General features: G+C 38.2%; 1 protein-coding gene across 7 annotated transcripts in view; it reads left to right on the forward strand.

The window, feature by feature from the left end:
* The window catches only part of ppp2r3a (protein phosphatase 2, regulatory subunit B'', alpha), a 292,477-nt gene extending 266,893 nt beyond the window's left edge, over positions 1-25,584 (forward strand). For 6 of the 7 annotated variants that reach the window (XM_052018001.1, XM_052018000.1, XM_052018002.1 and 3 more), the window contains 7 exons: positions 821-977; positions 3,158-3,206; positions 4,162-4,251; positions 5,591-5,766; positions 12,763-12,881; positions 17,175-17,281; positions 17,742-25,584. In XM_052018001.1, coding sequence (XP_051873961.1) covers positions 821-977; positions 3,158-3,206; positions 4,162-4,251; positions 5,591-5,766; positions 12,763-12,881; positions 17,175-17,281; positions 17,742-17,838 — 795 coding nt within the window. In that variant the 3' untranslated portion in view covers positions 17,839-25,584. Of the gene's footprint in view, positions 1-820; positions 978-3,157; positions 3,207-4,161; positions 4,252-5,590; positions 5,767-12,762; positions 12,882-17,174; positions 17,286-17,741 lie in introns of those variants that run through there. The other variant, XM_052018005.1, reaches the window with a different exon arrangement.
* Positions 25,585-25,818: the final 234 nt, after the last annotated feature.

Genomic DNA, 25,818 nt, shown 5'->3' on the forward strand with positions numbered 1-25,818 from the left:
GAGGAAGAAAAGTGGTAAAGTTGTCTTTAATTGCATTAGAATTGTAGAGTGGTTATCTAGCTGAAACAACTAGATCTGCCTTGCCACAGGATGCTGTCCACCACTCTGAACCCCCACATTATTTCCATGGTCTCATTTATGCATCCCTGCATTTCTGTGGAGCTCAGACCTTCCTGTCGCAGCTGACCCATGAATCAGAGCAGATCCTGAGGCCCTGCTCCTAGATTGCCCTGATGGCCTTTCAGCAGGTTAGTCTTTTTCTGACAGAGATGCATAAATATAGTTCAAAAATACTTAAATAATTAAATAAAATCTAAATTATTGTTGAAAATATTAAAAATAATAAATTTACCTAAAACATATTTAAGTGATATAACCTTATTTATAAAACATATTAAGTTAAGGTAAGAAAATATTCCAGGACATTTTTCTGCATTTATCTTTTCCAACAAGGTGGGTGAATCCATTCACATGGAGTACACCTGGCTTTCACAGCTCAGAATGTTAGTGCTCCACCCTAGGACTCCAGTAAGTCCGACCTTGACACAGGAATCAGGGCATCGAACTTCAGCTCATCTCTGGCTTCCATACCCTAATATGCTGATGTGGACATCAGAGATGACTTGTCCCACAAAGAGCTTCTCATTGGTGATTCTCTACTGCCAGAAGGTTTGGGCCTTTGTTACAAATTCCTGCTGGAATTTGATTTAAAGTCTGCGAGCCATGCGGGATCAGTGTAATAATAGAGAAGAACCAATTTGTTGCTACTGATGTTCCTGTTATTTCCTAACATTTGCCTTTTGTCACTTGGTTTCCTTAGACTCTTGCCCTCCTTGAGGAAGAGGATGACATAAACCAAATTACAGACTACTTCTCTTATGAGCATTTCTATGTTATTTACTGTAAGTTCTGGGAACTAGACACTGACCATGACCTCTTTGTTGACCAGAAGGACTTGGCCAGACACAATGACCATGGTAAGCAACTCTGTAACTGACATAACAATGTGTCTTAAGTTTTATCTATTATTCTGTGTAATGATTCAATGTACTCATTTACCTTTAAAATCTCATTCAGAAAAGTTTAACTTATTCGAGTATTGTTGTATTCTCTATTTGATTTCCAATTGTGAAACTTTTTCTCTGCTCAATCTGATAGTAGTGAGTAATGCTTAAAGTATGGTCACGCATACAGCAACTGTTCATCTGAATCTTGCATGAGATCACACTCTATGTTTGCCTCCGAACAGTTATCAAAACTTTACCTGATACTGTCATTCGATAAATGGATTATTGGACAGTTATTAGTTGTAACTCAAGGTGATTTACTTTGTTTAGTTTGAGTTACAAAAATAGTAACTCCAATTTTAACCTGTGGCAGGCTTGAGATCGGAAGGGATGAGCATCAATTTTCCCCTAAATCCCTTACACAGGCCTGAGATGTTTAACTCAATGTGGATTATTTAAGTAATCCAGTCTTCAGATCCTGTCTGAACTTGGTATCAATACCATGAGGATAACAAAGAGGTATTGAATGGGTAATCAGCAGGCAGAATGAAAGGCTAATGTGGATCTCAGTTAGGAAGGGGCAGTGGGAGGGTAGAGAAGGAGGATTGGAATTTTGTTTAGGGGTGGTGGTTGAAGATGTATTTCTGAAAATTCCAGCTCACAGAGAAACTAAGAGTTGAAATTAACTGGCCTTCACGCCCATGTTTTAGGCTTGGTAAAAGGTTCATTGGGCTAAATGGCCTTTTTTTCTCTGTCAGATGTACTCTTCAAGTCTTGGGTAATATAATGACAATAAAAACAACCAAGGCATGGCTAGAGTTTGTTGCAACTTTGTGTTGCGTACCGAATTCCTATATAAGTAAAACAGAAGAGCCAAGAGAATAAAACAACTTTGTCTCCACTTGCACTTTTAAATTGAATTTTCATCCAGAAGAAAAATTGCATAGATATTCATCCCCAGTCAGTGGCATTATATATGTCACATCAATTGCCTATGCATTGTGTTCTGCCTCCCAAATTCCAGCTAGTGCTACAAACTGGGCATGAATTTGTGGCAATATTTCTTGGAAGGCAAAATATGAATACAAATAAAACACTATTTAATAATGGAGTCTAAGATTACCAAAAGCACAAAAGAAATAAAAGGCAGAATATCACTTCTGAAAAATACTTAACAGAGTAATTTAAATAAATAATTGCTTTTCAATTATTGTTCTTACCCTGGTTTAATGCATTCTAATTCTAACAAGTAGCAGTTCATCAAGAAATCGGTGATAATGGCTCTGACTCTAATTGATTTTGACTGCACAGGATGTCTCGCATAAATCCTCAAGTTTAATCTTTACGATGCAGCTTCACTGCTGACATTTTGAACTCACTTCATTTTAGCTTTCATCAAAGCTCTCTGCTAAATCTCTGAGGAAATATTGCAAGTGTTGGCCTTAATTCTCTTTTTCTTCTGTCCTCTATGGTATCAGGTACAACCTGATGAGACCTGACAGGTGAAACAGCAGATTTCTGTTCTTTTTCCAGAATCTCTGCTTACGGACAGCCCTGCATAAATATTCCAGCCATTATATTTAACTCTGAAAAATTAACTGAGAAAAGAAAACCTTTGTAAACAGTATAACCTCTTACCCAGTCACATGATCAGTATCATGGACCTGTTGGTTAAAAAATATTAACTCAAGACCAATACTTAAAATGTTTGCACAAAGGCTTAGTAGAGAGCTTTGATGAAAGTCGAGAAGTGAGTTCAAAATGTCAGCCTTAATGCTGTGCCGTTAAGATGAATTGTGAGGATTTATTTGAGACAGCCCATGCCGTCAAAATTAATTAGAGCCAGAACCATTATCACTGATTTCTTGATTAAATGTTACTTGTTAAATTTAAAATGCATTAAAACCATGAAAGGGCAGAGTCACCATTGTCTTTTCTTCTTGCATATAGACAAATGTGTAATACAGATGTGAATTGAAGTTGCCTTTTCCCTCAGTGTTCCCACATAGACCAGCCACTGGGCTTCCTGCCTTAGCAGAGGCTGTGATGAGATGTTTTTTCAGCCCTTCACCCCTAATTTGAGGCCTAAGTATTTAATGTCCATTGTGTTCAACATATGAATTGTTACCTTTTTATTTATTTCCCCACAGCTATCTCTAATAGAATTATTGAAAGGATATTCTCTGGGGCAGTCACAAGGTAAGTATAACATCTTCACTTTTATATAATTAAGTAAGGTTTTTCACTGAATTAGTTCAAAATTGAGAATATTACTGTGGTGGAGCTGCACTGTTATTTGAGTAGGCAACTGATAAATGCAGTATATGCGAATGAATCCGAGAAGGGTGAGAGAGGTCCTAATAGAGGAATGCAAAATTATGACACACATAGATAGGGTAGATAGTAAGAAACTTTTCTCCATGCAGTGGTGTCAAGGACTGGAGGGCTTAGGTTTAAGGTGAGGAGAAAGAGGTTTAAAGGGGCTCTGAGAAGAATTATTTCACCCAGAGTTGGTTACAATGTGGAACACACTGCCTGAGGAGGTGGTGGAGGCAGGTATTGTCATAACGTTCATGAAGTACTTGAATTGCCAAGGCATAGGCTGCAGACCAAGTGCTGATAGTCAGCATGGACATAGTGAATAGTTGTGCTTATTTCTACCATTATGACCCTATGTAAAGCATCTCTCCATTTAAAAGGAGTGATTAACCATTTTGTTTTAAAACAGTAATTAACTATTTAAAATAAGGAATAAAAAATATACATCATTTATACAGTAATGTTGCAGAGGAAGGTTCATCTGATTATCCAAGGACTTATTATGCAGGGTTTTATGGCCGCTTTACTTGACAGAGCTGTATGCAGCCCCAACTACAGTGGTATCACCAACAAGGAAAATCAAATCGAGCTGCTGTTGCTCACTAAAAGTGATAATGAATGGAAATGTTGACAATGCAGAGAAAGACGACCAGTTTGTTTGCAGATGAGCTTGCCCCCACAAAGTCAGGTTTACCTGCCCTGGCCATTGAGAGCAGGTTGGAGATTTTAGTATTTTTTTGAGATGATTTTGCATTTGTCTTTTGAAAAAAGACTTGGAAAGTAATTTTGATTTTGATTCGGTAATTATGACACCTCGGTCTTCCTCAATTTTCAGGGGAAACTGTGTGCAGAGAGAAGGCCGAATGAGCTATGCTGATTTTGTATGGTTTCTGCTTTCAGAAGAAGATAAGAAGAATCCTACAAGGTAATTTTTTAACGAGGTAGTAAATGGGAATTCCCAACTCTTAGTATCTTTACTCTTCTATTTTTATTATTCATTCATGAGATATGGACTTTATTGTCAAGTTCAGCATTTCTTGCCCATCCTTTGAACTTGAGAAGATGACAATGAGCAGTCCTGTTTCTGCGGTATCATCTGGAGGAGATTTCAAGGCTATTTGGACAAGTTGATTGAGTGGGCAAATACATACCAGATGCAATATAATGTGGATAAATGAGAAGTCATCAACTTTGGTAGGAAAACTGAATTGAAAGGAGAAGAAATTCCTCACTAAGAGGATGGTGAATCTGTGAGATTCTCCAAATGTGAAAGTGGAGTGATTGAATATATTTAAGAAAGAGACAGTTTTTTTAGACACATAAGGTATCAAGGGGTATGAGAAGAAAGCAAAATTACGGTATTGGGACAGATGATGATCCATGATTATATTGAATGGTGCAGCAAGTTCAAGGGGCTAAATGGCCTACTCTTGCTTCCATTTTTCTATGTTTCTGGGATGCTGTTCATGGTCATTGCACAATAAGTGTCCCTTTACTGACTTTCAACAAACATAGGTCATTTAAATCACATCATTTTCCTGGATCGGACAGGGACCATAAATATCTCAGCCTTAAATCCACTTATTTTTCTAAATCGTTAAAAACTTAGCTAGGACAAAACAGACAATAGCTTTCATCAAAAATGTGAGAATGGGGAAAATGGATGTTAGTCTAGGATATTGAAGTTTTGCTAAAGATTAAGCCAGAAAGTGGCCAGAAAGTTCTCCTGCTAAAGTTTTCAGATTAGGACAAAATTGAGATTCATATTAACAAAAGGAACCTTTTTTCCCATAAATACATTCATATAGTGCATTTCACAACTTCAGGATGTTCCAGAGCACTTCGCAGCCATTGTAGTACATTTTAGGTGTAGTCACCAATGGAAATGCAGTAAAAATGGTACTCAATTAGTACCCAGCAAGCTCCTTAAAAAAAAGCGCTAGTATAATCTATTAAATTGTTCATTGAAGGATGAATATTAAGCAGAATACCAGAAATTATTCCCTAGCTCTGTCAAAATTCTCCCATACGATCTTTTGCATCCATGTGAAAGGGAATATGGGACCTAAGTTTAATATCTCACCCAAAAGACAGCATTCTGACAATGTTACATTCCTTAGTATTGCATTGGAATATCAGTCTAAATTTTTGTTTTCAAGTCTCTGGATTGGAACTTGAACCCAGAACTCTCTGACCCTGAGGTAAATGACTTATAACATTGCACAATTATAAGGTAGTAAGGACTTGTTTTCGCTTTCTTTTAGCATGGAATACTGGTTTCGGGCCATGGACATTGATGGGGATGGGGTGCTCTCCATGTATGAGCTAGAATACTTCTATGAAGAACAATGTGAACGGATGGAGGGAATGGGCATTGAGCCATTGCCATTCCATGATCTCCTCTGTCAGATGCTGGATCTAGTAAAGCCAGAATGTGAAGGTAAGTAAATGTACAAATACATCACCAGAGCATTTCTGTTATCTTGTTCTATTAGCAGAGAGCAACATTCTTCAGGGAATGCATTTCAGAAAATAAATAGTCAAACATTATAGACTGAGTGAATATGATTTCATATCAGTGTTTTCTCTCCCTGGAATGCTTGTTTGGAAAACGGGTAGTAACTGACATGAAAGTAGCAATGAATGATTAGCTCGCTATACTATTAATGCCACTTTATGCTTTTCTAATATAACATCCTTGTATCACATGTTTGTCTCTCCTGTATTTTGAATCAGACACTAACTTTCATCAAATGTGTGGGAGTGGGGAAAATGGATAGTAGTCTAAGATAATGAAGCTTCACTAAAGATTAAACCATTTGTATGAGGTATGTTAAGTGTGGCTAAATAATGTAATTTTTCAGCTTTTGCTAGTTTAGTAAGACAATCAATAACAGCTTCTCCATAGGGTTGATCAGAATGTTTTTGTCTTTCAATAGGTAACTATCCCTTCCTACCCTCTTGGAAACTATATTATTGTTTCAGGGAGTTATTGAAAGCATTCAGCTCCTGGTATAGCAAGCTTGTTGTCAAACCAGTGTTTCAACAATGTTGTGTCTGTAGTGTATTTGGAGGTGGTCTGTGAGCTAGGCCTTAATGCTGCTCAGTGCTATCTGTAATAACCTGTGGGAGACATCAGGAGCTTTAAAGTATAGGTGTCAGCTTCATTGCATACTGAGACCAAGTACTATGTGCTTATGTCAAGCACATGATGATGTCATCACATTACATAACCATATGAGCTTTCATATTTACATGCAAACATAGCTTGCTATTTTCCCTCTTTGGAAAACTATTTCACACATATACAACGATTAAAGGCTGAGTCCATTTTCTGGTTAACTCAGACACTTAGACCTCTTTAACTGTGTTTGGATTGCTGGCATTGTAGTTACTTTTTGAGCCATTGAACATGTTACAAATTGTTGACTCCTATCTGCTCGTCTATACACACTTCTGGAGCACATTTGTCATTACATATTTTTCTGACGTATTCTGATACGTCTCTTGTTGCAATTATTTGGTTTTCATGAACATTTCTGACTCTTTCATCAGTCTTCACAAATTGCCATTTAGTATTGCAGCTACACTTTTTCACCAGTATTTTTCTCCTGCAGGAAGTACTTGTTTATTGGTTTTAATACTTCATGAGGTTGTCTGGATTGCTCTTCTTTGCCTCCATCCACTGAGTTGTTAGGAAGTGATTCATAATTTTGGGTCCAGTACTGTTTCTCCACTCCCTTCGCCAAACGAGGCTATGACAAACCCAAGTGCATTCAAAGTCTGTGGCACATAAACTGCTCTGCGGGGGTTAATCCTGTGATAGAATGTGATGTTGCATGATATCTGAACAAGAAATTAGCTAAACTTGTCCCCTCAAGACATCATTAGAATAGATACAGATTTTTCAGTTGCACTGTTAGAAACTGGATGATATTAGGGAATTAATGAATGCTTGATATGATTGCACCTCATGAAGCATTCAAAACACAAAAAGCATGAATTAAGGCCAACGATCTGACAGCAATTCTTCAGGTATACCTTGGATTGCAAAGATCAATCCCAGCCTCTCAGTTGTATGCTCAGCTGATGTGCATGATGCTCCAAGACTAACTTCAATCCATTTGAACAAGAAAATTTTTGATGCCTTTCTTACAAAAATCAAATGTAGATTCAATGGGTATAGTCCAACTCCCTGTGTAGGGTTGGCTTTAGTCGTGTTCTGCTCTCTTGAGAAACTATACATGTTGACACTAAGTCTTCTGGATCCTTGTCAATACCTGGCCAATATACGAGGCTTCTGGCTACAGCTTTCATCTTTACACTGCAGTTATGTTCAGAGTCTAATTCACCTCAGATCCATTATATGAAGATATTGAGAATAAAGCTTTCCCCTCTTGCTAAGGGGGATTGTTCATCATCAATCACAGTTCTATTAATTTTAAAATAGTACACAGGATCTCCCAGCATTTGGATAGACAAGGACTGATTAGGGATAGTCAACATGGCTTTGTGCATGGGAAATTGTGTTTTTTGAAGAGGTAACCAGGAAGATTAATGAGGGCAATGCAGTGGATGTTGTCTATATGGACTCTGGCAAGGCCTTTGACAAGGTCCCACATGGAAGGCTAGTCTGGAAGGTTAGATCACACTGAATCCAGGGAGAGCTAGCTAAATGGATACATAATTGGCTTGATGGTAGGAAGCAGAGGGTGATGGTAGAAGCTTATTTTCGGACTGGTAGCCTGCGACTAGAGGTGTGCCACAGGGATCGGGGCTGGGTCCATTGTTAGTCATTTATGTAAATGATTTGGATGAGAATGTACAAGACATGGTTAGTCATTTTGCAGATGGCACTAAAATAGGTGGTATCATAGACAGTTATAAAAAATTACAAAGGGATCTTGATCAGCTGGGTAAGTGGGCCAAGGAATGGCAGTGGTGTTCAGTCCAGATAAGTATGAGGTGTTGCATTTTGGGAAGCCAAACCAGGTTAGGTCTTTCACAATCAACAGTAGGGCCCTCGGGAGTGTTGAACAAAGAGACCTAGGAGTACAAGTACGTAGTTCCCTGAAAGTGGCGTCACTGGTAGACAGGGTGAAGAAGGTATTTGGCATGCTGACCTTCATCAGTCAGGGCATTGAGTACAGGAGTTGGGATGTTATGTTGCAATTGTACAAGATGTTGGTGAGGCCACATTGTGTACAGTTTTGGTTACTCTGTTGTAGGAAACATGTCATTAAACTGGAAGAATGCAAAGAAGATTGACATGAATGTTGCCAGGACTCGAGGGCCTGAGTGAAAGGGAAATGTTGGGCAGGCTATGACTTTATTCATTGGAGCATAGGAGACCTAGGGGTGATCTTGTAGAGGTATATAAAATCATGAGGCGCGTAGATACGGTGAATGCACACAGTCTTTTTCCCAGTGAAAGGAAATCAAAAACTAGAGGGCATAGGTTTAAGGTGAGAGCAGAAAGATTTAAAAGAGGGACCTGAAGGGCAACTTCTTCACGCAGAGGTTGGTGTATGTGTGGAATGGGCTGCCAGAGGAGTGGTTGAGGCAGGTTTAAAAGACACTTGGACAGATACATGGATAGGGAAGGTTTGGAGGAATATGGGCCAAATATGGGTCACACCACTGTTTAAAAAAGGATGTAGGCAAAAGGCAGGTAACTATAGACCAGTTAGCTTAATGTCTGTAGTCGGGAAAATGCTTGAAGCTATCATTAAGGAAGAAATAGCAAGACATCTGGATTGAAGTGGTTACATCAGGCAGACGCAGCATGGATTCGGGAAGGGCAGGTCCTGTGTGACAAATTTATTGGAGGTCTTTGAGGATATAATGAGCGCAGTGGATAGAGGGGAACGGGTGGGTGTTGTATACTTGGATTTCCAGAAGACGTTTGATAAGGTGCCGCATAAAAGACATCCATAAGATAAGGATGCATGGAGTTGGGGGTGATGTATTGGCATGGATAGAGGATAGGTGGAGCTGAGTCCATGGCTAGATCAACCATTAACTTATTGAATGGTGGAGCAGGCTCGATGGGCCAGATGGCCATCTCCTGCTCCTATTTCCTATGTTCTTATGTAAATGCGGGCAAATGAGACTAGCTTCATTGGGCATCATGGTTGGCATGGATGAATTGGGCCGAAGAGCCTGTTTCTGTACTGTATGATTTTAATTGCTTGGTTAAGGCTCATTTTATGGTAGGTGATTTAACAATCCTGTTAGGCTTGGGTTACATCCGTAGGGTTGCCCATCTGTTTGAGTCATTCTCAATTCATTTCTAGTTTGCCTGGCTCTGCTTTGATGAGATCTCTCAATTTTCAATGAATGCAACACTGGTTTAGATGTTCAATATACTGATTTGGCATCAGGCTCAATGCACTTATGTGCTTTGTAACCAATAACACTCGTACAAGCATCCTTAAACATTTTTTAGTATTTCCAAGGTTATCACATTATCTTAATGGACATTAAATACACCTTCCCGTTAGTTTTCTTAGCTAATCCCTGCCTAGCTGGTAATGCCAGTCACTCTTTGTAGTCAACCACAACCACTGGCCGATATAACAGATTGGACCTGGTGCTACATCTGAGTATTTCATGAAACTGTGCTTTCTGTCAAACGTGAATGGCTGAATTTTCTGATGTAGGTGAATCTATTGCTATATGAGTATCATTTGAACATCCTGATTTTTTTTAACACTTTAATCTTAAAATGTTGTGAGGCAAATCACCCGTGAGACTCTGCATGACAAATAATTTTAACTGAATCCCTTCATCATTTAAGTCATACAGATCCATCTACAGTTTAATAATTCATCAAAGTTGCAAAGCCTGGATAACACTGTTAATCCAACAATATAGTTCACAATTGTTTCTCCAGTTCTTTGATTCCTCTTCCCAATTTATTGTTTCCAGTGGCTGTGGATTGAAAAATCTTCCAATTTCTGTAATTCTTCTGTGAATGGATCACTGTGGCTTTCTGTGGGACTATCAGATGAGTAAGCATGAGAAAGGTCTCATTGCTATTCACCACCAATGGAATATCCTTCCTGTGTGCTCTCATATCAGTATTCAGTACCTGTGCTTAACGTATGAGGTGCGTTTGATGGCTCTGGGCCTGTACTCAATGGAGTTCAGAAGGATGATGGGGATCTCATTGAAACCTACTGAATATTGAAAGGCCTGGATAGACTGGACATGGAGAGGATGTTTCCCCTAGTAGGAGAGTCCAGGATCCAAGGGCACAGCCTCAGAATAAAGGGATGTCCCTTTAAAACTGAGATGAGAAATTTCTTCAGCCAGAGGGTCTTGATTCTGTGAGATTCATTGCCACATAGAGCAAGTCATTGGGTGTACTTAAGGCAGAGATTGATAAGTTCTTGATTGGCAAAGGGGTTAAGGGTTATGAGGAGAAGGCAGGGAAGAATGGGGTTGAAAAAAAGAATGGTTGAATGGTGGAGCAGACGTGATGGGCCAAATGGCCTAAATCTGCTCTTATATCTTATGGCCTACATTTTCAACACGTAGGATCATTTTAGCTATCTAAAAATTTGTTATCATTTCTGTCCATACTCTGAAAGCCTCCAATGTAGGATTACAAACCTGTAGGTAACTAGGCTCTCCATTTTGAGCCATTGTTGTGTCCTGTTTCCAATGGCACTGCAGATCTCGAAGCTTCTCTACTCTGTGCTCACTCAGATGTATTTACTTTGCCTGTGATCAGCATTTCTCTCTTTGCTATACAGTCCTGCTGTCTGAACACTTTTTTTTCTCTTAATTACCACTTCCTGCCCAGATTTATTTAATGACTTCTACCCAGGGAAATGATGATGCCTGAACTTTTATCTTTCCCCAGTCTTGAGGCCCCATGACGAATGCCTTAGACCAGCAATGCTCAGTAGGTGCTTCAAAGAATCAGTTGTTGTAACTACCCCTTGTCACCATTTATGTTAAGTTTGGAGCTGGTCAGTGAGTCAAACTTGTAGTGCTTCTAGGTGCAATCTATCACAGTCTTGGGGAGACACCAAGAGCTCAAACCTTGGGTGTATATGTCATTGCAGATTAACAATCAACATATGTGCTGATACTACTTGTATGATGACACTTATATATTCACAACACTTATTTACCTATAAATATACCAATGTTGCACTGAAGTTCACTATTTCATGCCACAGCATCCATTTGCAGTAGCTTATCCTGCTCCCCAAGGTGAGGACTTGCTGTTTGGGCACCTGAGGAGAAGCTGCTTTGATATTCTACTAGAAGCTAAGGCTGTTCAGGCCTTTAAAGACAGATGGAGGGAAAGTGGACATTGCCCATCCCTCATCAACGACATGGAGTAGGCAAGTCAAGTCCAGTCATTTGCAAGAGTACAATTAGGTACAGGTACGATCAAAAACTTGCTTCCAGCAGCACCACGGGGACGTAGATACAGACAACATGCAGAATATAAATTCTACATAAATTATACAAGACAGTAAAGAGAGAGGAAAAAAAAAGACACAATCAGAGACAAGTCCATGGTAGTACAAGAGTTGTTCTGTGGTGTTCCATCGCTGAGGTAGTATTAGGGTTGCACAGGCTTGACTTGACTGAACTCTCTTAACTGCTGGAGTCACTATTCCAGTAGCAACATCATAGAACATAGAAAAGTGCAGCATAGAAGCAGGCCCTTCACCCCATGATGTTGTGCTGAAATAATTAAGTGCCTAACTAAACTAATCCCTTCTGCCTACACAAGGTCCATGTCCCACACGTACAGGTTACATGTACATCATTACACGTACATGCCTAGTGGTGGTATAAAATTAAGGAAGAATTTGTTTTTAGCATGAACAGTAAACCTCATTAATTTTTCATCCAGTTAAAAATGCTCACTATTTTACCAGTAGGTTGGTACCCCTCAAATATCCTTGGGGCTTAAATGCTCAAAAGCCTGAAGGAATGACAACAAAAACTGAGTTAATTTGTAAAGTACCAGGAAAACAAATGTGTCAGATAGTACAAAACAGGCTAAGAGTGGGATTTAATTGCATAAATTTTGAGTTGGGGTGTGAAAAATCAATGTGTTTTCTACACCTGACCACAATCCAAAAAACAATTGCTGTAGTGGATATTGGATGAGGATAAGATCAAGTTCAGCTGCACTGAAGTTCATTAGTTACTGACATTTTCTGCCTAGTCTCACATTCAGAAAAAGGGTTTTCTCCTACTGAATCTTCCCATCACTTCAGTTAAACCTGGACACACAAGAAATTTCTATTGTCATCTGAGGAAGTTTGTTGACAACTATGAATAAGTGAAAAAAAATACAGCACCAAGATTGAGATAGAGGCTGCAAATAATTTGTCAATGAAAAGATATCTGTAGTTTTACTAATGTTTTCCTGGTTTATTTTAATTACCATTCTTCATTCCAGGTAAAATAACCATGCGAGATCTGAAGAAGTGCCGAATGGCTCATATATTTTATGACACCTGTTTCAACTTGGAGAAGTACCTGGACCACGAGCAGAGAGATCCATTTGCTGTGCAGAAGGTAACCAAAAATGGGGCAGCCATGCAGTGTAACTTAACAATGGAGCAAAAAGCATTTATTTTAAGTCCAAGACAGAGAATGGGTTTGAGCATCAGGATTACTCCTGATCTGAAACTACTTACTCCATGTGATGGGCGTGATAATTTCACGATGTTGTAATATGGTATCTTTATAACATCAGATTATTCATAATACTGCTCGGCATGTAAGTGAACTGTCCTCATCTACTGGCAATCGTTACCAAGACTCATGCATGAAGAATGACTGTTGGCACAAGTAGCTGATGCCTTAGCACATACTGATAGATGGCTGATGCCTTCTCACGCACTGATAGACGAACTAGAAAGTAAGGAAACTTAAAGAGTAATAGAAGCCTAATGGCAGCATTGGAATTTTAATCAAGATTAGGTATAACCCGCAGAGCCCTAATTTGTTGTTGTACTCGAGTACTATAGTACTCATTAACACTAGAGGGGATAAATTCAAAGGACGTGTGCGGGGAAAGTTTTACACATGGTGAGTGGTGGGGGCCTGGAATGCACTGCCAGGTGTAGTAGTGGAGGCAGATACAATAGAGGCATTTAAGAGGCTCTTAGATAGGTGTTTGAATGCTCAGAGAATGGAGGGAGGTGGACATTGTATAGGCAGAAGGTATTAGTTTAATTAGTTCAGCATAACATCGTGGGCCGAAGGGCCTCATTTCTATGCTGTATTCTATGTTCTTGGCCCTCCAGTCCGATCACTCACAGTCTGAACCTGCCTGTACTACGAGCTGCTGTGCTGGAAATCTGATTCACAACTCAGTTCTCCACTGGTGCTCCTGCAGCTAACAATTGCCCACAGCTTTATGTGGAGAGGTTGCCTGTGGGTGTTGGTGTTGAATAGGCTGACACAAGAGGTCCACCTGCTCTGTATTAAGATATAGGGCTCAGGGATGCACCTTGGCCATTTCTAGTTACCATACTGCCTAGATCCTAAGGTGTCTTTCATCACCTCCTGTTGGATCTGATAAAAGCTGCTCTCCAGTTTCTTTGCTTGGCTGCGCAATTCTTCCCATCTCTATTGGTAACAACAGGGGTAGCTGCCCTTTAAGCTTGTGCAGCCAAACAGGGAGAGAGGGAGACAGCAGCTTTCATCACTTCTAATGGGAGGGACCATAGGACCCAGGTGGTCCGTCAATGTATAGAGCAGTTGCACTGCTTACCCCAGCCCACCCAACATCAGCCCTCACAGGTGGCTTGAACATACCTTGCATTCTAGCTCTAAGTGAGGTACCAGTGAATCTGTAACATAACTGTTAATACAGTTCTTTGATTTTGTTCTTCAAAATCTTCTGTAATTTGGATAACTAATTAATGCAATTAAATCTTTGTAACAATGATAATGGGGTTGTCAACACTTGTCAGAACAGTGAAGAAAGGAATTGGTTTATTATTGTCACTCGTACCAAGGTGCATTGAAAAGCTTGCCTTGCATTACTGTTCATACAGGTCAATTCATTACACAGTGCATTGAGGTGATACAAGGTAAAACAATAACAGAATAAAGTGTAACAGCTACAGAGAGAGTGCCTTGCAGGTAGACAATGAGGTGCACGGTCATAATGAGGTAGATTGTGAGGTCAAGAGTCCATCTTTTCATACGAGGGAACTGTTCAATAGTCTTATAGCAGCAGGATAGAAGCTGCCCTTGAGCCTGGTGGCATATGCTATCAGGCTTTTGGAGAGCACTAATTAAAGCACATGTGGAACATAATCTCAGCTTTAATGCTACTTACTTGCTGCTAGAGCAATACCGGCAGTGGTCACGACTCCATACCCATGCCTTATTATTCACTTTCATTAATATTGATCAATGACAGGAAAAAAAATGGGGTATTATCCCTATTTACCCTATTTGTTATAGGCTAGTATAAATTTGTACCCTTAAGTACCTAATTTTTTAAACCATTAACTTCCTGATTAAATTGTGCATAGAGCAATACAGCACAGATACAGCCCATGGTGCCCACCCATCTAGTCCTAATTTCCTGCATTCAGCCCATATCCCTCTAGGCCCCGCCCCTCCATGTACCTATCCAAGCGCTTCTTAAATGATACTATTGTACCTGCCTCAACCACTTCCTCTGGCAGCTCGTTCTCATCACCCTCTGCGTGGAAAAAGTTGCCCCTTGTCCCTTTTAAATATTTCCCCTCTCACTCTAAATCTATGCCCCCTAGTTTTGGACTCCCCTACCCTGGGGAAAAGGTCTGCTACCATCCACCTTATCTGTGCCCCTCATGATTTTATAAACCTCTATAAGATCACCCCTCATTCTCCTACACTCCAAGGAATAAAGATCTAGCCTGGCCAACATCTCCCTGTAACTAGTCCTGGCAGTATCCTTGTAAATCTTTTCTGCACTCTTTCCAGTTTAACCACATCTTTCTTATAACAGGGTGACCAAAACTGTACACGGTACTCTTAAGTGCGGCCTCATCAATGACTTATACAACTGCAATGTAATGTCCTAGCTCCTATACTCAATGCGCTGACCGATGAAGGTCAGTGTGCTCAATGCCGTATTCACCACCCCGTCTAACTGTGATGCTGCTTTTAATGAACTATGTACTTCTAAGTCCCTAGTACCCTACCATTCATAGTACAAGTCCTATGGTAGTTTGACTTACCAAAATGTATCACCTCACACTTATCTGTATTGAAATCCATTTGCCACTCCTCCGCCCACTTCCCTGACCTCTAATCTACGATAATCATCTTCACTCTCAACAATACCTCTTAATTTCATGATCAAGCCTTGTGCATTCGCATCCAAATCATTCATAGAAATAACCAATAACAAGCGTCCCAACACCGACCCCTGTAGCACACCACTAGTCACTGGCCTCCATTCTGAGAAACAACCTTCAACCACCACCCTCTGCTTCCTACCTCTGAGTCAATTTTGAATCCACCTAACTAGCTCTCCCTGGATTCCACGGGACCGGACCTTCCAGACCAGCCTACCATGTGGCACCTTGTCGAAAGCCTTGCTAAAGTCCAAATAGATAATATTCACTGCCCTATCCTCATCTATCTTTTTGGTTACCTCTTCAAAAAAATCTAAAAGGTTCATTAAGCACGATTTTCCACACTCAAAGCCATGCTGATACCTCCTAATCAGACTCTGTCTATCCAAGTGCTGGTAGATCCTGTCCCTCAGAATTCCCTCCAGTAACTGCTTGTCCCTGGCTTGTCCTTGCTACCTTTCTTAAACAACAGAACAATGTTAGCCACCTTCCGTTCTTCGGGAACTTCACCAGTGGCTAACAATGAAGCAAATATCTCCACAAGGGCCTCCGCAATTTCTCCTCTAGCTTCCCACAAAGTCCTAGGATGCACTCGGTTAGGCCCTGGGGATTTATCCACTTCAATGTGCTACAAGGCTGCAAATACCTCCTCCCTGGTGATGTAAATGTTCTCCAAAACTTCTCCATTAGTTTTCCTTACCTCTTGAGCAACCATGATTTTCTCCTCAGTAAACACAGAGGAGAAATATTCATTAAAAATCCTACCCATCTGCAGCTATCGTGCGGCTCAAGACATAAGCGGCCCTGCTGATCTCTAAGGGGACCTACTCTCTCCCTGGCTACCCTTTTGCTCTGAATACAGCTTTCGAACCTCTTGGGATTTTCCTTAACCCTACCTGCCAGATCCATCTCATACCCTCTCTTTGCCCTCCTCATTTCCCTCTTAAGAGTATTCTTAATCTCAAAGAGGCCATATCGTCTCACTGGATGATTCCCCAAGAATGTCATCTCAATGTACTGCTGTTACATCCTCTCTTATCAAAAAAGCAACACCCCCTCCTCACTTACCTGTACCTCTGTCACACCTGTAGCATCTGTATCATGGAATACTGAGCTGCCAGTCCTGCCTTTCTCTCAGCCATGTTTCTGTTATTGCCTATAACATCCCAGTATTTAGAGCCAATCCATGCTCTGAGTTTGTCCACCTTACCTCTTAAACCTTTTGCATTTGAAATAAATGCAGTTTAACTGGATCTTCCTTTCTCTGCCTTTACTGTGCCCCTGGCTATCCTGATTACTAAACTTCCAAAGCTTTTTTTCAAACTAAATGTTTCCAAAATTAGGTTATTTGAAATTTCGAGCACAGTTAACAATTTATTAACTTAGGGTTACTTGATTTGCTTAAATTTGATGCCCTGTTGACTTTTTAAAATGCATACATTAAAAAAAATTACAGGATTGAATCCCTGGATGGTCGCTGACTATTCTATTTTGTTTCCTTTAGGATGTTGATAGTGATGGTCCAGAACCTTCGGACTGGGACAAGTACGCAGCTGAAGAATATGAAATTTTAGTTGCTGAGGAATCAGCCAATGAGCAGTTACAGGAAGGGTAGGTGTCTGCAAAATAATGTTAGCCACTCTATTAATGCCACACAGTACAGTAGAGAAAATCTTTATTGCTTTTGAATCTTACATTTGACATTTCCTGATTCCAATGAATATATCCAAAACAACACTTTCTAAATTAATTTTACAGTATGTTTTAGGTTTTAAAAATAAGATTAACAGATTAAAATTAATGGAATCTAAACTTGATCTGCATGTTTAGAAAAGGACACCTCTACCTTTTGTCAGGTAAAGTAGTCCTTTGCTGTTAAAATGGTTGTGGAGACTTACCCCTTCAATCTTGCTATAACTCGGTGGTTCTTATTTAAAGTTCCTAACCACCAGTTTCTGCCTGGTGGTGGGTGGGGTTAAAATCAGTTATTGTGTCCTTTCACAATCATATTGCACAAAAAAAAGTATTCTGTGGATGGATTCGAGTACAGCCTTTTGCTTCTCTCTTGCAGCTCATTTGAAGAAGATTATGAATCAGATGAACTATCCACTGCCCCAGAACTCAACAACAAGATAGACAAGCTTGTCATTTCCGACCTTCCAACATGAATTCAAAGCTTGCTCAGCTGCTGGACAGTCAGGGTGACCAGTACACACCAACTTTGAAAACTGACTGGCACCCAGTCAGGTGTGTAGTGTAAAGAAATTGTTTATACTTTTTTGTTGATTTGTTTGTTGAAGAGAATATGCTAGATTTTATATCAGAACAAAAGTACATGCTTCCTGTGTGCAATGGACTTTATTCAAAGTGAAAAAATATTGTCTGTTTGTGCAATATGTCTTAAAATGCAGTGTTATATACGGTATGTAGATTTTCATTAGCTGCCATTGCTGCATTTGACGCTGTTTAGTTACGGTTGTTCTTTGTTCCTTTATTTTTTTTTAACCCTCTTGTTCACATTTCAGGGTTGTCGTCTTTGCAGGACAAACCACCCTTTAATCTGGCCCTATTAAGGCTTCATAAAGTTCCTTTCCTCCTACTAGCAGTCTCAAGCTCTGATTTTGTTTTGCTCTCATTGTCAACAGGTAATAAAAATTGAATAGGCTGATTACCTGCGCAAGTCGGCAATGTCACTGTAAACTTTATGTAGATTTCTCATTGTAGAAAAACTTCCCAGGTGCTTTCACTGAGTGAACATCTGTCGAAATGCACATTTCCCCACAGAATCATACCAACATCGGCTATGAAATAACAGACCTAAAGGAGACAGGCTGCTTTCCACTTTCCTTGTATGTATTGTGTTTACAAATTTGTTGGAGCATCTACGAATTGGGAATCGCTTCTTTCTTGTAAGAGCCACACAGTTATGGTGACCAGTACAGAACAACTTGTAAGTCTGACTACCTTGCAGTCAGTGCTGATCACGTGTTTATCCAAGTGGTAACCTGAGCCTTCATCATGTGCCCCTGTTCTGGCTTTCATTCTAATATCCATGTGCTATTGAGCTGTGGAGCTTATAATTTTATTGCACTCTAATTTCTGCTACTGTGATGGTCCATTCATTTATTGGTGGTTTCATGTGGTTTTGAATGCAGATTAAATATTCCATGTCCAAGTAGTTTCCTTCTTCCAGCTACGTAATGATCATTTTACAGCCAAACTGGTGCTTTCTATTTCTGAATATTAACAGAAATTTGCAAAGAAAGCAGATTCTGGGTTACTAATAAGAAATAGTTAACAGAAAGAAGAGTATGGAAATCTTGGGTCAATTGATACAACTATTACTAAATACAAAAGCTTTTGTGTTAATTACTTTAATTTTAAGTCTTTAATGTTGTATACTAAGCTTCTTTGCAGGCTTAGTTAAAATGTTGCATCATGTCTAGTCATTTCTCTTTTACTCATGCAGTGTTTGCTTGTGTATGACATTTCTTTCCTGCCTATTTTACAATCGCCCAATACCAAGCTGTCTGAACTTGCAGTTTTAATGCACTCCAGTTGCCACTGCTATGAAGTTCAATTCTTTTCAAGATCCAGTTCAAAGTAATCACAACTCCCTGCAAGTTCAGAATTTCTTGACTCTAGTGGGAATTATTGTTATCTTTGCTCAGAGGAGATCAAATTTTAATTGCAGCCCATGAAATTAGCCATTTCAATGAATGACAAAGAAGGAACTTGACATCACCACACTGAATAGAGAAAAATATTTTAGTTTTTAAATAAAACAGGAAATTATGAAAATATCCAGGTCACACGATATGTGTGGAGAGAGGAACGGAGTTAGGGATTCAAGTTGATGACATTATCTTTCGCCAAAGCTGAAATCTCTGAAATGTCAGCTCTGTTCAGCTCTTCACGCATGCTGTCTGACCTGTTAAATATTCACAGCAAATTGTGTTTTATTTCAGATATCCAGCAGGTACAGGACTTTATTCTTGGTTTCAAAAATGGCATTTTAACAATATGGAGTCTAAATAAATGAAGGCAATGCCAAATTATTAAACATGATAATTTTAGCAATTTTGTTTTATATTGAGACTGACAGGAAGCCTGCTTAAATCAACATGAATAGAATGAATTTTTTTTATTATTTACACTTTGTTCTCTCTAATATCCTCTCAGCCCTTATTATCTACACTAGATTCCTGGCTTTTGATATCATCAATAAAAGGAAAAAAAACTGAAAATGCTGTGGGTAAATGGCAGGTTTGTCAGGATCTGCAAAAGGAAAGGTTAATAATTTGGATATATTTCAGCTATTATTTGAACAGTTTCAGTACTTTTATTTCAAATGTAAAGCTATTGAGCAGCTTACCTGCAATTCGATCCATTAACTTGTTTGTGATTGAATGAACTTTCCTTAAACCACCTTTTTTTTTTCCCTGCTAAACCCTTCCTTGTTGTGCAGTTTTGAGGATTATTTATACTTATAGTTGACTAACCTGGCAAAATTATGTCTTTCTGATTGTCATCTTCCATCTGCCACAGTTCTCTCATATAGTTTGCCTTGTTTCAAATAAGCAAAAGATTACTATAATTACAATTTATAGGAGCAGTTTTCCAGTAACTTCATTGGAAATGAGTAATACGTGGTTTCTATAAATGGTGACCAATCTGCAAGTCAAATATTCGAGATGAGGACATCACTGCCAAGGCTGTTATTTATTGCTCATCCCTAATTACACCCAAACTGACGTGCAGTTAAGTCCTTGATGGGTTTGGAATCAGATAGAGGACAGACATTTCCCTGAAGAATAATAGTGAATCAGAGGGTGTTTTACAACAACCAAGTAGTTTTATGGTCAGCATTAGTGATATCTTTTTATTCCAGATTTATGTAATTAATTTAAATTCCCTAGGCGCCAGGATGAGCTTTGAACTCAAGACTCCAGGTCAGTGATATAGGCCTTTAGATTCTAATACAGTAATTTAATCACTATACTACCATGACCTCTAATAACTATTTATCTCCATTGATTTTTAAAAATCTTTCCCTGATCTCTACATGATCAAACTTCAGAAATTGATTTATTAAACATGGCGATTAATGTAGTAGTATGTAACAATAAGTAATACAACATTTTTAGAATTAGCAATGGGACAGTGCACTGCCTCTTTAATCAAAAATACTGTTGTTGAGAATTACTATTTTTTCCCCTCTCCAGTCGAAATTCTAGAACAGTAGCAATGCCTCCAAGTGGAAATTGAGCTTCCTTTACTTCAAAGTTGTTCTATTTGGCCTGCAGGTAGACTTAACACCAATGTAACTACAGGCTACTGAAATTAATAATTTATTGCCTATGAATCTTTCCATTAAAGTATTAACACAATTGTGGAGAAAATTATAGATCAAACACTAAAACATATTCTCAAATGGGAACTTTTGAGTGGCACCCTTTATTTCTATTGTTTAGGCAAAAGAGCAAGCAGTAATTGAGACCTCAATACATTTTAGTGAAGGGTCTGGCTGGTCTCTCTTGCAGGTCCTTTTTGTATCAAGAGTAGGATGTGTTTGCTACATCTGGTATATATAAAAAAAAGCTTGTGTTGGGGCAGATCTAATCTCTGTTGGAGCCAACTGGCAAACAGATCATCATAGAATTCCACACAGGCCATTATTTCAGGAATTCAACCTAGTGAAAGTTCATTGAGAAATTGCTTTGAGGCAAACACTCAGTATCTGTCAGATTAGATTTTAACCTAGAATGCAGAAATAAGAAGGTTTCCTATGAATTAAATGTAGATATTTGTTTTGTACACAGAAAACAGGTAAGAAACAGTTATTTAAGTAGAACAGGGGAGATTTGGTGAAGTGGTTTTATTGGAAAGTGCAGATAGAATTTAATTCTGCTATATATGACTCAAATTATTGGCAATAGATGGAAATTATCTGGGAATTATCAATCAAACTATGATAATGTAAGCCTCAACAGCTGACAAAACATTATTCCAACATTTGAATTACATGTCATTACTAACTCAATAGAATTATTGAGCATTACTGATAGCAGTGAGGTTACTGAAGTTACACACTTTAATTTTAGTCAAAGACCACCAATGTTCCACTAATATTTCAATTCCACTTTTTCCAGTTAGGTATTAATATAAAGGATTTTATGTGTGTACGTGCATTCAATGTTTTATAACTCAAAAACAACATTGTTCGAAAAATCTATCCTCGCTTTTATGTTACCATTTACTAAAATGTCCAGGTAAGAAAATGTTGATTACCTCCATTGCCAAACAAGTGCCACTTTACTTTGCAGTACCACGAGCAAAGATTTTAGTTGTTTTCTAACATGCTTTGGAAAATGTACAATCAATGGTATTTCAATTTCTGACATGATGACATTTGGTAGCACCCCATGGCTGCTCTGCCCTTGCATGGGAATTGCATGAAAATGTACTGGAAGCTTTGATTTATATCAACTATTGCACAGGCTATGCTGATTGCTGATTTGCAGCTGAAGTCAGGGTTCAGTATGGGATCCAGTATAGATAATTATTGTGTTTGCTTGTTTGGTGATTATAGCATATTTGGGTAGGATGCTTGCTCAGGAGGGGTAGGCATCATAACAGGTTATGATCAATGGTAGGAATGGTGATAGACAGGCAGAACGTCACTTCATTTTTGTATCCTTTTTGTTACTCTAGATTTTACTGTCCATTTTCAAACATATGGACAAAAATAACTTCATGAAAGCAAACTTTTGTAATCTTCCTCACAAGTATAGCACCAAATGAGTATACTACACTCAAAATTCTACATTTGAACATGTTCCAGAATTGTATTTGGAGGTTGCAAAGTGGTGGAAGAATTTGATATCCTGGCCCTGAACTACTTCATTCCACTATCTGAGCATTTTAACATATAGACCAGTTAATGCCTCAACAAGTGACAGGAAATTCAGAGAACTGCATTAAGCATTCATGCTAAGCTAGTTCTTGCCCTCTCTGTTAATTAAACCTAAAGAACTATGAATTTGTGGGAGTTATAACACTAACATTTTGGCAAGAGGAAATGGTTGGAAATATTCCCAGAAATAACAAGAGGATAGGTAAAAAAGTTTAAATTATTTTATTTTTGCTTCTAATGGGTTAGTAACTACAGCACAAACTCTTAATGAAATGGTAATGCTGGTCTTAATGGTATGTGAAATGAAAGAATGTATGTTTCCATACAAGGGTTGATGGCAGGATAGAAACAACCAATGTGTACTTGGCCAAAGAGTAATAACAGTGGGAAAGCCCTTCATTCTCCAGCACTAAGGAGTCTTTTGTTCAGGAGCTCAAAACTCCTTTTTCAAAAAAAAATTAATAAATAATATTGTCACTTTAAATTGTGACACGAATGCAAAATTATTATTGTGAAATAGTGGTACACCATTGGCTTAGTTTTCAAGTCAAACACCACTTTGGTAAAAAAATAATACTTTCTCCATGTGCCACTAGTAACAAAGTCTTAAGTGATTTACAATTTTCCTAGCCTTAGCAGACTAAGAATCTCTCTCCTCCTCACAAGTAACTGATTACTCACTGATAATTATATTGTCTTTCATGACAAAGATGTTGGATCATAAGAATTATTTGATATTTTAGTTGCTTACCTTTTTTGAAAATCACCAGACCTATGATGTCCAAACTTGTCAAATAAGCTGGATTACTGGACAAAGAGGATAATTGTTTTCTTTCGTCTAGAAGATAGAAACAATTGTTTTAAACTTTTGCCTGAAATGTAAATGAGTCACATTAGTCCTTTGATTGACCTTTGTTCCAGTGTCATTTATTTATAAAGACTTATCTATTTGAAATGAATTGAAAGCAGTATGGAAACTTCCCATTATCTAAGGAGCATTTGATTTGGGTCTGCAGTGGTACCACTCGCTTGTTAAATATTCAGAAATGAAATGTTAATTGTGTTTTCTTAAATTTTTACCATAGTGACTGAGAATTAAGCACATGATATCACAGATGGTATGTGCAGATGTTTCTATGGATGAATATAAAAAACAGATGTTTTTGTGCTCAATATTAACAAAGTAAAATTTTGCTTTCTGCATCTTAGCTCCAGGCAGGTGGAATGCCAACCAGCCTATGCAAATAAGAACACAAACAAACGTTTTTTTGTGTACTGGTGTATAATTTGTCCTAATGGTCTGATTGTATATTTTACCTTTGGATGAAGATCTTGAATGGGATTAGTTATAGCATAATTAAACAGGTATTTAATTTCTGGTATGTCACATGTCCATTACCAAAATTGTTATCTTTGAAGCCTTATCCTTTGAACTCCACATAACAATGAATTGTTCCTTTTGGAACCACTGCCCTGGGTTTAATGTTAAACCTTCTCCATTGAACAAAGCCAGAAGCAGCAATTGCAGTGTTTTGCCAAAAGAGCAAAAGGTGACGAGCAAAAGAAAATGCATGTTCCTTTGATTATCAACTATGTAGCATCTTGATATGGCAATGTGTTTGCATTGTGTTTTGGATTATAATTTCTAAATTAGTTGCATTTTGAAGTTTTGATTGTATTATCACAGTTAATGTTGCGGTGCTCTACAGAACGGCTAGAATAAGACTACACCCTAGCAATTTTTAATTTGCCACAAGTTTTGCGGATGCTTATTTTTCTTCCCATGTGCAATGAAAACTCCAAGTGATTTTGTTTGCAATGACAGATAATGTATTTTCATAGTTCCATAAGCTTTGTGCTTTTATCAGACCATGAACAGGACACTCAAATCATTTGGGGCTTTAATTTGAAAGAAAACTACATAGCCAAACATAAAATAAAATGAACATTGATGGATTTCAAGTTAAAGCAGATTTCCCCCCCTTTTTCATCTAACACTTGGTTCTTGTATACTCCCACTGATTTATACCATTAACCAGATCAGCCTAATTCTCAGCTTTAATTTTTAATGGCCCACTTAAAATGGAAGTGAATTTATGAAGAAAGCAGCAGAGGTATGCAAGATATCAGAACCAAAGTTGGTCAACATGGTGGGTCCACAAAAATATGGACCGGCTGCCAGCCAATTCTGCCCTTTCAACACGCTGCAGCTTGTGAAAAATGGTGAAACTAATATGAAAGCTTACATCTGTTCTTCCTGTTTGTGACGCTTGTTAAAATGTACAAACACAGTATATTTCTGCAACTGCCATTTACTTAACATTGTTTTGAAAATGTGCCTTATTTATAACCTTAGTGTCTAGACAATTAATGTATACAATGTAGTAGAATTTTGTTATCTCTGTAAGTATTGTAATATAAAAAAACTGTCAGCCAAAATGTGTGAAATTTGTTTGTTCATTCAGTGTGGTTTGCAAATATAGAAATCTCAGCAGTAGAATCTTTGTAAATTTATAAACTACCTTATAGGGTTTTCTTTTTATATATATTAAAAAAACAAAGGAAAGTGACTTCAGAGTTTGAGATTAATATTCAAATTATTCTTTGAACTGGACAGATTTATATATTAAATATGAGAAACTCCAGCATAGTCATGTGACACTTTCCAGTGTTGTTATTTATAGTAATAGGGCCTTTGTTTTTTTTAATTGTTAAAAAGATGCATTATTCTGATGAAAAGTTGCCATTTCTTTTTCACAGTAATTCTTGCTCTGTGGCGCCATCTCTGAAAAGTGTGAGCTACTGTAAACAACTCAAACTGCGCAAGTTTTTATTGTAACTATTAATGGTTTAAAAAAAACATGGAAATGTTTCAAAATAAAAGCTGTGTTATATGCTTTTTGGATGCTGAAAATAATCAATGGTGTGAAATATGCTGGTTGCTTATGTTAGCATGGCTTTACATTATGCAGATTTTTTTGGAAATTTCAAAATTAAAAAATTTTAAAGAGGTTACAAGTTTCTTGTTGAATTTAATGTATTTTTCCAATTTTTCCAGTTCATCACCCACATATCTGCATTTAACTAAAGGCATCAATGTTGAAATAAATCTTACCTTCAAACCAAAAGACATTAGGAAGCAATTAGGACAGAAACAGTTTCCCCCTTTACCCAGTTGAGGCACTGTGACATTTGCAGCAAACCCTCAGGGTCTGTTCTCTTCTGGTAACTG

Source organism: Pristis pectinata, chromosome 6 (assembly GCF_009764475.1).
Source record: "Pristis pectinata isolate sPriPec2 chromosome 6, sPriPec2.1.pri, whole genome shotgun sequence".
Lineage (NCBI taxonomy): Eukaryota > Metazoa > Chordata > Chondrichthyes > Rhinopristiformes > Pristidae > Pristis > Pristis pectinata.